This window comes from Oxyura jamaicensis, chromosome 24 (assembly GCF_011077185.1).
Source record: "Oxyura jamaicensis isolate SHBP4307 breed ruddy duck chromosome 24, BPBGC_Ojam_1.0, whole genome shotgun sequence".
Lineage (NCBI taxonomy): Eukaryota > Metazoa > Chordata > Aves > Anseriformes > Anatidae > Oxyura > Oxyura jamaicensis.
Window position 1 is genome coordinate 2934197 of NC_048916.1, and position 11261 is coordinate 2945457.

General features: G+C 55.3%; 1 protein-coding gene across 4 annotated transcripts in view; it reads right to left on the bottom strand.

The window, feature by feature from the left end:
- The window catches only part of LOC118178121 (opioid-binding protein/cell adhesion molecule homolog), a 287839-nt gene extending 277762 nt beyond the window's left edge, over window positions 1–10077 (bottom strand). The window contains exons 1-2 of one of the 4 annotated variants that reach the window (XM_035346389.1): window positions 9974–10077; window positions 8994–9199 (exon numbers count right to left, since the gene is read on the bottom strand). In XM_035346389.1, coding sequence (XP_035202280.1) covers window positions 8994–9054 — 61 coding nt within the window. In that variant the 5' untranslated portion in view covers window positions 9055–9199; window positions 9974–10077. Of the gene's footprint in view, window positions 1–8993; window positions 9200–9315; window positions 9514–9922; window positions 9938–9973 lie in introns of those variants that run through there. The other 3 variants (XM_035346390.1, XM_035346388.1, XM_035346386.1) reach the window with 3 other exon arrangements.
- Window positions 10078–11261: the final 1184 nt, after the last annotated feature.

Below are 11261 nucleotides of genomic sequence, written 5' to 3' on the forward strand. Positions count from 1 at the left end.
CCCCCCAACGCCTGCCCATAAATCCTCCAAGTCAGTAAACAGCCGAATTACAGCTCCCCACCATTGCTTAGCTGCTTCTGACACTAATTGCTCTGCGGAGCGTGTGCAACTGGCAACACCTTATTAAAAGTGAAATATATTATACTGTCCACTTATTGCTACTTTATAAAGATAAAGTGCCCCGGCCATAGGGAGAGGCTGGCAAAGGCATCGAGGAGCAGCCCCGAGACAGCCGGCAGACACTTGAGCACACAAAGCAGAAGCACGACGGGCATTGCCGGGACAAATGCACGCTCTCGGTTAAATTGCGGAGAGCGTTTCCATTTTGAGCCCAAGGGTCGAGTGAAGAGCGTGCTTCAGATTTCCTCTGCGTTCACCTCCCGGTTTCAGCTCTGAGATCGGCGCTTCCAAAGCTTCGGGGAAAGCGGATGGAGGCAAGGCGCAGAAGGACAGGGGGATCAAGGACATGCTGCCCTCCTGGTGACATCAGGAGGAGAAAAGGGTGCCCATCAACCCGAAAAAAACGCTGCACTGCTTGCTGCTCATCAGCTCCTGCTTGCCTACCTCCAGACAGCGCCTCTCCTGCTGGTGGCACTGACCATCACCGGCTCTGATGGTCCCCAAAGTGCAAGCCCAAGAGCCCCTTTGTGCCCCAGCTCCACATTATCACAGCACAAGAGCATTGGGCTCCAGCGCACTGATCTCACAGCCTTTTCTCTCATGGTTCTCAAAGGAGGAAGCCGCAGCTTGCTGTTTCACAGGGGAACACGTGTAGCAGCCTCTGCTTCAGATTTGAAGCTACAGGGAGGACGCATCTTTCAACACGTGTCTCCGTGCATGCCTTAGGCAAGTCATTTTCCCTCTTTATTCCTCGGCTTCCCTGCCTGCAAACACGGGGACCATGAAATTTCTCTTCTTTGAGAAGCGTTTTAAGAGCTCCGGGAACAACCACTACACACAAACAAGACCTGGTACCACCATGTTTCAGAGATGTTTCAATGCAGTCCCTCAAGCCTTCTCTTTCCACTCGATTTGGAGAGAATTTTTGTTTTTATTTGGAATGATAATGCCATTTCTGATTGGGAACATCACAGCCAGCAGAAGACAAGAGGAATACCAACACGGGGGGTGCCAAAGACTTAGCAGCCTGCGGTTCTCACAAAGAGACGAGGACACAAAGCCACGGGCATGGGGGGAGAAATCAGCTGGGTACTCATTTTCTGTAAAATGGAGATATTCCTCATGTACGTCACAGAAGTCATTACAGCCCCATCCCTCCCGTACTTCGAGGAGCGCAGATGCTATTATTTACCACTTATTGGTTATTTCCCACGGGGCAGAGACAACAGACCCCCTCCCACCGGCGCTACCGCGGGGTGCAGAGGCTGCGCTTTGATTCCTGACGGAAAAGGCACGTCCTGAGCCACGCGCCTGAAATACCCGGGCTCTTTGGTTCAACAAGTTCAAATCCAAGCAGGATCAATACCTTCTCACTCCTGAGGTATCAGCAGGTAATTGGATATCACGCAGTGATGAGCAACCTAGTTTGCTCAGAAGCTGCAAACTTTAATCTTCATCCGTTCCTGGTACACAGAATGGAGAAGGAGGTACAGATCAAAGGAGAACACATCAAATTCAGCTGCATTTGGGCCCAGATTGCAGAAAAAAGGACTCATTCTTAAGCAAAACGGCTCGGGCTTCTAAGGTTCAACATCTTGAGAGGACTCGAGTGCGACATGTCTCGGAGAACCTACTGCCTCTCCTGCAGCCACCTGCAACCTCAGCACCACCTCCCTTTGGTTCGGGGCCGATCCTGACACCCAGCCCTGCAGTCAGCCCAGTTTACACCACAGCATTCAACCACCTCTGCAGCAAATGTCTACATTTACTGACCTCCTCCCCATGCCGTGGCAGTGGCAGCATCCCCAAACCACGGTGGTGTGCATTAGGGGCAGCCCGTTTCAGCAAAGCAAGCACCCGCATCGCTCCATGCCATGCCAGCCCCACCGGGGAGGGCAAGGAGATGCTGGCCCAGGCTCTGTAGGATGCACGGTGCCACCTGGCCCTACAAGATCACCACCTTGGCCACAGAAAGGAGAGGTGGCAAGGTAGATGGATGGGCAGAGACAGCTAGAAGAACGCCAGGGGCAGCAGGACGACCTCTTTGACAGATTGCCCCGCTGATCAAAGCTAACTTTGCTCCGAGGTTTTGACACCTGATTAATTACACCACGCCGGCTCACCCTCCTTTCGGCAGCCCTCACCTTCCAGCCTCGCGGCCGAACCCGCCCCCCGGTGCCTGCAGGATGGCAGGAGGGCGGCTTTGGCAAATGTCCCATCCCTGGGTGCCCCGAGATAAGGAGGGAAGGGGACGGCCGGGGAGGGAGCCCCTTTGTCTGCCGCGCCGCTTGTGGCGGGCAGATAGGAGGTGGCTGCCTCGCGCTGACATTTCGGTGCCCAAATTAACATGCGCCGCCGCGGAGACTAAATGTCATTAGCCTCATTAGAAGCGATCATGTTAAAATAAATAATATGTAAAAAAAATTAAAGTGGAAATTAGCCAAAGCCATTAAATAAAATAAATAAACGGGCTGATCCAGCAGGGAGCAGGCGGCCAATGCCAGCTGCCAACACCTGGGACTGCAGAAGGGCAGGGGTCTCCAGGGGCTCTGCTGCCACCCAAGAGAGGGGAAAAACAGAGGTGTAGGGTCAGGCCCAGCCAAAATGTGCCCCAGTGCGTATGCCAGCACAGCCAAACGTGGCCAGCCTCCTATTTGGGGTATGTCTGCACGTGGCTTTGTCAGGGACTGGGGGTTTTTTATAGCAGCATCCAACTCCAGGTTTCTCTCGGATGCTTCCCGTTCAATTACCGGCCACCACCACCCGCGCTGTGCTTATGTGCAGTGACAGGACTGCTGCACAAGGTGGAAGGCTTGGTGCAAGAAGCGCTGTTTTGTCCTTGTGAAGATAGGAATTTTTCCTGTAACCCCTCTTGCTATGCAAACACCATTTCCTTTGGGGAGGGAGAAGTCATCAGAAGGCCCTCGCAAGATCCTGCTTATGACAGAGCAGATTTGAAAGCCCAGAGATCTCCTTCCCCCTCCTTCCCTTCTGTCAAAAATTATAATCATCATTTTCCAGCTTGCTGAACAATCAAAGTGTGGCCTATATTCGCCGGAGCTCCTTCCACACGCTGCATGCATAGCAACAAGTACAGGAGACAAAAGCCAGAAGTGAACAGTTGCGGGAGGAGAGGTGACGGGCGGGCAGGTGGACGGCACACGAAGGCTCCTGGGGGAGCACACGGGGCGCCCACAGCCTGGCTGCCCCCAGTCCCACCAGTCGGTGCTGCTCTGGGAGCCCCATACAAAGACCTCGTCGTCCTTCCATGCTCTGCAAGGAGGGGATGAAATGTGCCTGGGCCATTTTGTTAGTGGAAATGGAAATGTTCTTGCTGTATCAAGAAGAAGCCAAAAGTCCTCCTGCTGCAGGCTTACTTGGTCCTCGAGTGGCTGAGGACTTGGTCACCATAGGGTGAGCCAGGCAGGACCCCGCAGCCACACCAAACACAGGTAGCTGCCTTCCAGGAAGCTTCTATCCCATATTAAATCCCACCAGTGCCCCAGCTCTGACAGGGGACATTCCCAATGGTTTTGCTCTTCAGACAGGTGAGGTCCAGAGGCTCAGCATCCCACCCGAGCTGTGAACCTTGCTGGGGGATGTGCTGGGCTGCCCCTTCCCTGCGGTGTGCGGAGCGCTTCCATCTCCAGAGCTGTCAATCCAGCACTTCTCGCTAGCGCTGAATTCACAGAAAAGTAAACCTAAAAATAACGCTTCTTTTCCCCCTTTCCTTGCCTCATCTCACACGTGTCCTGCAGGCACATGGCTGTGCTGCACAACACCAAGTCCTGCGGCCCCAGCACGGCTCCTCCCGGGGGGCTGCCGGCCCCACTGGGATACGGATGCGCTGAGGTCACTGCAGGTAGCTGCACCCTGCTGCTGCCCGAGGTTGGGGCGTCCCTTTGGGAAACTCAGCCCACGGAGACAGATCCAGGACACGAGATGTGAGAGGCACCACGTCCCCTTGCCAGCCCGCTCCCTGTTTTAGAATGTGATGAAACACCTCCTCTGCTAACCACGCATCTCTGACCCTGCCAGAGGAGCATCACCTCCACGCAGCTCAGATCAACGCCCTACACCACCATCCTCCACCACCCCACTAAACAAGGACTACAGGGAGAGCCACCAGCCCCAAGGTCCTGCTCAGACCCCACCAACCCCAAACTCACCGTCAGGTCACAACGGCACAGGTGACAGCAGCACATCCCCTGCCAACCTCTCTAAACCTAGCAAGCCACCTCGCCTGGTCACCCCTGGAGGGTGATAACCCAGTCCCAGCACTTCTGGGAAGCAGGAGCAAAGTATTTCCTTCCTCCACGTCAGAACCAAAGAGGAGTTCCCTGACAATCCCAGCAGCAAGCGTCAGAGCCAACTCTGTACGCGCAGTTGCCGCGTTGGTAATTGTAAGTACCGTGCCTTCATTACAGAAAGGGAGAGATGACTGGAGGCAAGGAGCTTTGCAGCAGAGCTGTTATTATTTTTAAGTTTAAACAAACAAAAAAAGGAGCAGCGTGACAGCCGAGATCACAGCCCATCCTGCATGCACCAGCTTGGAGCATCTCAGGGGAGAGCTAGGACCGGCGTCCAGCACTGCCAGAGAGGGGTTGGAAAAGGAGAGGGCTGCAAAGCCCAGGTTGGCCACAGGCAGCATGGAAAGCAGCCAGCTTTGCACCCAGATGACTCTGTGGGATGCCACAGGGGAGAAACAAAACAAAAAACCACCCATACACAAGTGTTTGGCTTTGGGGATAAGGTGGTGAGTGACCTTCTTCTGCTCGGAGCTCCTGGAGGGGTCTCCCCTCTCCCCACGAACACACCGGGGTTCGTGCTCTAACCCATGAGCATTACCTTCCAATTGCATTTTCAAGTGTAAAATACTAACCCGGCTGTTTACGCAGCTTGAAATTCACCATAACCAAATATTCAGGCCTTTGGGGAAGATTTTCAAAGGCACCGGTTAAGGTACCCAGCTCCCACCGGTGCCTTTGAAATGTTTCTCCCTTCTCAGCTTCACTGACAGTTTTTCCCAGGGACTCGCAGCAGCAGAAGGCTCCTCCACTCAGCCGTCTGCAACCAGCAAACGCAGAGAGGGGACACTAAGGGAACCTGCTGGGAAAGGCAAGGCAAGATTCACCAGTTCGGTGTGTCCTGGTAAGCGGCCACCGGAGAGAGCAGCCCCAAAGCCCCCGGAATTAATTCTTGTGAAAACTTGCACTGTGGGGATTGGCACAGAGCAACACCCGTGTTAGCAGTTCTCCCATCACATTCCTTCCTGATGTCAACTGGAAAGGGAAGAAAATGCGAACTCGGGCATGGAGGAACCACTAGGACCTCTCCCCAGCATCTGCAGGTGACGGAGGGCTGATGGCAGCAGCACCTTACCCACTACCAACCCCGGCCTTTGGGAGAGCACAGAAAATCCCTGTAAGCCCCTCTCACTCACACTGAAATGACATTAAGGTGGAACTAATGTGCTCCAGGTACTTATCCTCAGGTTTAGTTGCAGGGATCAGCAGCCCTCCACCAGTCCTGCACCCCCTGCTGCAGAGAGGTGGCAGCCAGGAGGGTGCAGAGGGGACCGGGAGACAATTTTGGGGCCAGCCCCATCCCCGTTTCCTGGCTGCCTGCCTGCTCCGTGGCACTGCTTGGGGACAAACAGACTGCAGCTCCGGAGAGGACAACAAAGCCATCACTCAGCCTCCAAGGGAAGCAGCTCCTGAGCCCAGCCACCTCTCCTGAACATGGAGGGAGAGGCATTGTTAACTCCTGCAGGGTATATTCCTTAATTTTAGATCGAATTTACAACCGCCACCAAAGCTACGCAGTCCACGTGAGCTGAGGGGTTGCACAGTCACCAGGGGGTGCAGAAAGCAGGTCCCGAGTGCAGGGGGTGACAGCAGAGCCCTGGGACAGCTCTGCAAGCCTCACCAGGCTGCCAGATGCCCAGGAGGATGTCTCGCAGCCTGCGCTGCCATGCTTGTGAGCCTGCAGGGCAGCAAAGGCAGCAATATGAATGTCTAAAGAACCTGACGTGCATTGATTTTTGCCACCTGTAGAGCCATGATGTCACACCGTAACTGCAGAATAGCCAAAATATCCCACCCCACATCGTTCCCCAGCACAGCCCACCCGAGTACAACTCCCTGCTCAGCACCCAAAACACCCCAGCAGCTCGAAGCATTTGCCATCGGCTTGGCAATCAAATCACCCACTGCACCTCCCCATCCTGCAGCTCATTAAAAACCCTCAGCATCCTCCCCATCAGCAAGAGCAACCGATGCCCAGGAACCCGCCTCCCCAAAGGCATCAGATGCCAACAGCATTAGGCTCCGGAATTATTTTGGATGGGAACTTGTCTTACAACGAAATAAAAAGCCGCAGAGTAAGACGCTATCTGTGACCAGAGGGGTCAGGGTTTCATTATTGCATTAACCTTTCGTGTCTTTAGATTCCAGGAGACTGAATTGGTAACGAGATGACACAAGCCCCGGTCGGAAAAACGCATCTTTCCTAACAAAAGTAAGAAGGGGGGAGGGGGGGGGAAGGGAAAAGAAAAGAACAGGGGTTGGAGAGAGAGAGGGAAAAAAACTGGCAAATAAGCTATTACAGCTAATAATAACTTTGCAATGCTATTTTCTGCAGGAGCCTTCAAGTTGTGATGTTTCCCTTCACTCTAATTACACCTTCTAAAAGCAGGTTCCCTTCTCACTTTAACCACCCCGTGCGAAACTCCCGCAGGATTCACATAAAAATGGCGAGGAAAAGAGTTCACACTTCACAAACAGCCTCTGCATATCCCAGGGGAGCGTCACCTGCACAAAACACGTGGGATTACGCCTGCAAATAATAAACAGCCCTAAAAGCCTCCGGGAAGGTGCGGGCCCCAAGGGTCGGAAAAGGACTGAGAAGGCAGCCCTGGAACATCTTCCTTCCTCTAACACAGGCAGAAGGTTTCGGCTTGATGGATTAACGGCTGAGCCCAGCTGGGCAAATTCCTAGGCTGGTTTGGCTCAGGGGACATTCAGAGCCAAAGCAGATATTGCTGCTTAATATAAATAAGAAGGGAAAGCTACAACTGCAAAGTGCAGATCAAGGAACCTCTCCCAAGTTGCCAGAGGATTAAATGCACGGTCCTTTTTCCTCCCTGCTACGCACAGATGTCAGAGCCAGTGCGAGCCTTGGGCCAGGCACCCAGGTCCCAAGGGAACTGCAGCAGGGCACCAGCAAACCCCAGGCACACCGTGCCAGGTCCCTGCCAGCTCCCGCAGGTTCAGCTCACCTTGATGGCAGTCCACCAAGTGCCACTCGCCCTGCCTCTGCCTGGTCCACCATTTGAGCTACCTTGCATCCGTTTCTTTGCCATTTTGACCCAATAGGAAAGAAGGTGGAAGAGCTGGTGCCTTGCTCAGCACAGCTCTGGGAGGGCAAGCTGCCCCCACACCAGGAAAACCTGCTGGCTTACCTTTTTAAAGGTAAGGCATTGTAATATTTTCCATTAGACCCCCTTGTGTGCTCCAAAAATGAGCAGCTCGCGCAGCCACGTCATCCTCACACTCTCTGCTAAACCACAGGTGCACCATTTTGGCTCAAGGCATTGCTGGAGAGCTGGAGGCAGCACATGAAAGGCTCTGCCACAGGAGGTCCTGCAGCCCATGTGTGCCCTCTGAGGGCTGCTACGCATTGACCCCACTGCCATCATACCAAGCATCACTGGGTCCTGGCCCCTGGCTCTTTCCCACTCTGACAGCTCACGTTTTAACATGGCACCGCTCTGCCCCGGGACCCCTGGATGTGCATGGTCCCGTGGCACGAGCCTCCAGAAGCAAGTTGCAGGCTGAGTCCCCCCGTGCTCGCATGTGGCACCGCCAACCTCTCCCCTTCCAGCCTCATCTTCCCACGCACGCCAGCCCCGTGCAGACGAGCGCTGGAACCAAACCATGGAAAGCTGCTGAAATCACAGCTGTGCCTCATCCCTGCCCTTCCGAGCCCGACATAATTCTGGCTGACAGTTGTGAAAAACGCATGTTGGGTCGAGATCGGGTCTGAGCCTCACCACACAGCTCCTGCCTGTTCAAACAGGGACTGCGATCTATTCAGCTGCCAGAAGTGCACATCACTGCCCAGAAATGCCAGAGACTTCTCCCCCGCGGTGCACAGCCCTGCTGGCCGCCCCCATCGCCCCCTCCCCTGGATGCAGCACGGGGCTGCGCTCGCTGCCCCACCGCTGAGCATCAGCACAGAGCCAGTGCTCGATCCAAACCCCAGCATCTCCCCCTCATCCTCCCTTGCCTGGCGAGAGGCAGGGTTGAGACCAGTCCACATTTGGGGAGCCACCTGCTCAGCTCACAGAGGTTGCGGCACCGCAGCCAGACGAGGTTCCTGCAGGTGCCCGCAGCGGGGGCTTCGTTTGCACTTTGCAGAGGGGAGCGAGGGGCAGAGGCAGGCTGGCACCCGGGGCTGCAGGCAGCAATCAGCAGGGATGCAGAGGGAGCACGGGGAATAGCACGGGAGGGAGGGAGAGACACAGGAGGTGCCCAACTTGGAAGGGGAAAAAGCTGCGTGACCCCATCACACACAGCCAGAGGGAACCGGCTCGCCCCAGCTAGGGTCTGTGCATGCCATGCGATGCCGGCCAGCCCCTGCTGCCACTACCAGCACTGCCAGGACCCGGCACCCACCGGGGAGGCCAGCCCCGTGCTTTGAACCCCGCTGGAAGCGCTTGGCAATCCCTGCTGCAGAGCAACTCGCTGCCTGCGGGCGTCCGTGCGCTATGGGCATGAAGTCCGGATCCCCCCCGGCACGCGCCGCCTGGCTTTCCCACCCTCCGCACCGCTTCCCTCGCAGCCCCCTGGAGAAAAAGCTTTTTGCACTACCTGGGATGAAGAGCAGGGCAGTTGTGGCGGTGAAGACGATCCAGCAGGCAGGATGGTACATCTTGGAGCTGCGCTAGGCTAGCGGCTGATTTGCTTGCTGCTTGCTGCTGCTGCCGCCACCGCTGCTGCTGCTGCTTTCGTCTGCGCTGAATTCTGAGCAGGTTTAAATCCAATGTTTGCAGAGGGAGGGAGACTGAGTTAGCGAGCTGGAGAGAGAGAGAGAGACGGAGCAGGCAGTCAGTGTCTCTGATTTTGCCTCGCACACACGCGCACAGCTAGCAGAAGGAGCACCAGGCTCCGGCGGTGCAGCGGGGACGCAGACCTCCTACCAGGCACCCATTGGTTCGGGTTGCTGACTGACGCGCGCGCTCTCGCTCTTCTCCGGGGCTCCCTCTGCCACCAGGGACCTAAATGTGGGCATCGACCCCCGGGCACCCCTCCTGGCACCGTGACGGGGACGTGCCTGTCCCACCGGTGCCCTCACACCAGCAGCCTGATGCCACGCTCTGCTGCATGCATGCGGGGGGGGGGGGGGGGGGGGGGGGGGGGGGGAGCTTGAATTCTTTCTGCGCCCCCCGTTCTGCCCCTCCGCAGGGTGCCCTCCTGGGGGACACGCCGGCAGCTCTGCCTTTCAGCGAGGGAGGCGAGTGCTCCCGGCTTTTCAGCGTGAGTGGGTGGTTTTTGCACAAAAATCTCTGGAACCGAGAAGGAGCTGTCCCCGAGCATCCCAAGCAGAGCTGTGTTTTTCCCCTCCCGTGAGCTCACCGAGCACCAAAAGGATACCGAGCCCAGGGTACCTGCTCTCCCTGACCCCAGCCCGCTACCATCCAGCCTCCACCAAGGCAAAGGAGAGTTTTCTCAGGCTTCTTAATGCAATCCTCTCCCTGCCAAGCCTCCGGCTTCTCCCTGATCCCTGCTTTCCCCCAGACCCTCTCAGCACGTTCCCACACTGAGCACCGAGCACCCCCAACGCGCAGCACCGGCCGCGGCCGTCCATCTCTGTGCCGTGTGCCATAGCTCCCTGACTGCATCCACAGCTTCCTCACGGGGGCTGAGTGACATTTTCCAGCTGAAATGTCCCCCCTTCACACAGCCACCCCCAACTCAAAGCATTTACAGGCTAGGGATTGGTTTTGCTGCACTGCCAAAAAAAAAAAAAAAAAAGCCTCCAAGTGAAACAAATTCCAAAAGGAATACTTATTTTTTGACATTTTTTAAAAAACAGAGTTTCTTATTTCATATTCATCGCAGCTTTGTTAAAAATATATTGTAAGCAATTTAAAATGCTTAAAGACAAATTAAAATGGCTGGTTTTGCTCAAGACAACCTCTTTCCCCATTACCTTGGGGCTAAAGGTCTCTGTTGATGCAGGCCAGCCCAAGTGTGCTTTCAGGCCAGTATTTTGGAAGTCCGGCTACAAACCCACCACAGCTTTTTGGAACCAGGGGTCATGAGCTCCTCCACCTCATCCTCCCCCATCTCCCAGGATTTTGTTCTGCTCCTCCCCTTGGTCCCTGTGTTCATCTGCCTGGGCATCCTTCCACCACCCCAGCCCCTGAGGACACATATCACCATTCCCCTGGGCTCTTCTCCCTCTAGACCCCTTTTTGCATTAAATTCATTAGCTGAGGAAGGCAAAAAACACCCCAAAAAAGAAATGTTAGCCCAGAGCAGCACCCCACGGAGCAGGATGGGCGCACCCCATGTGTAAAGCCACCCTGACGATGCTCACCCAGCGAGGGTTGGGAGCCGCCTGGCCAAACTTTCTCTGTTTTTTAGCCCTCAATCTCCATTCATTTTCTGCTCTCCATGAATAAACCACAAGTTTTTAAAAAGCTTTTAACTCGGCCTCGTTCCCACATCATCTGCTGAAGGCAGGCACCCTGTCTCCCACATCTTTCTGTGGGTTTGAGCATGCTGAAGCAAACGTGCCCAGGGACTTTTCCTTTCAGCAGGAGTAAAGCTACATTGTTCGCGGCAGCCTTGACCTCTGGAAGAGCTAAATCACTGCACCGAGTAAAAAACAAGCAGCCTTGTTCAGCGTGAGATGAGCATGGCAACACTTCTCTGCTGAATTGTCCCCTCGCTGACACCCAACCGGCTTGGATAATTCAACCAAGTGAATTTCCCCTCATCCCGAGCCACGTGTGCACCACAGGAGCAAGCCCAAGAGGCTCAGCACACCTCTTCCCAATGCAAGAGGTATTTGGGGGCACAGAGCAAAATCCCTCAGGTGAACCAGCTTCCCCCGGTTCCCTCCCCAGCCCC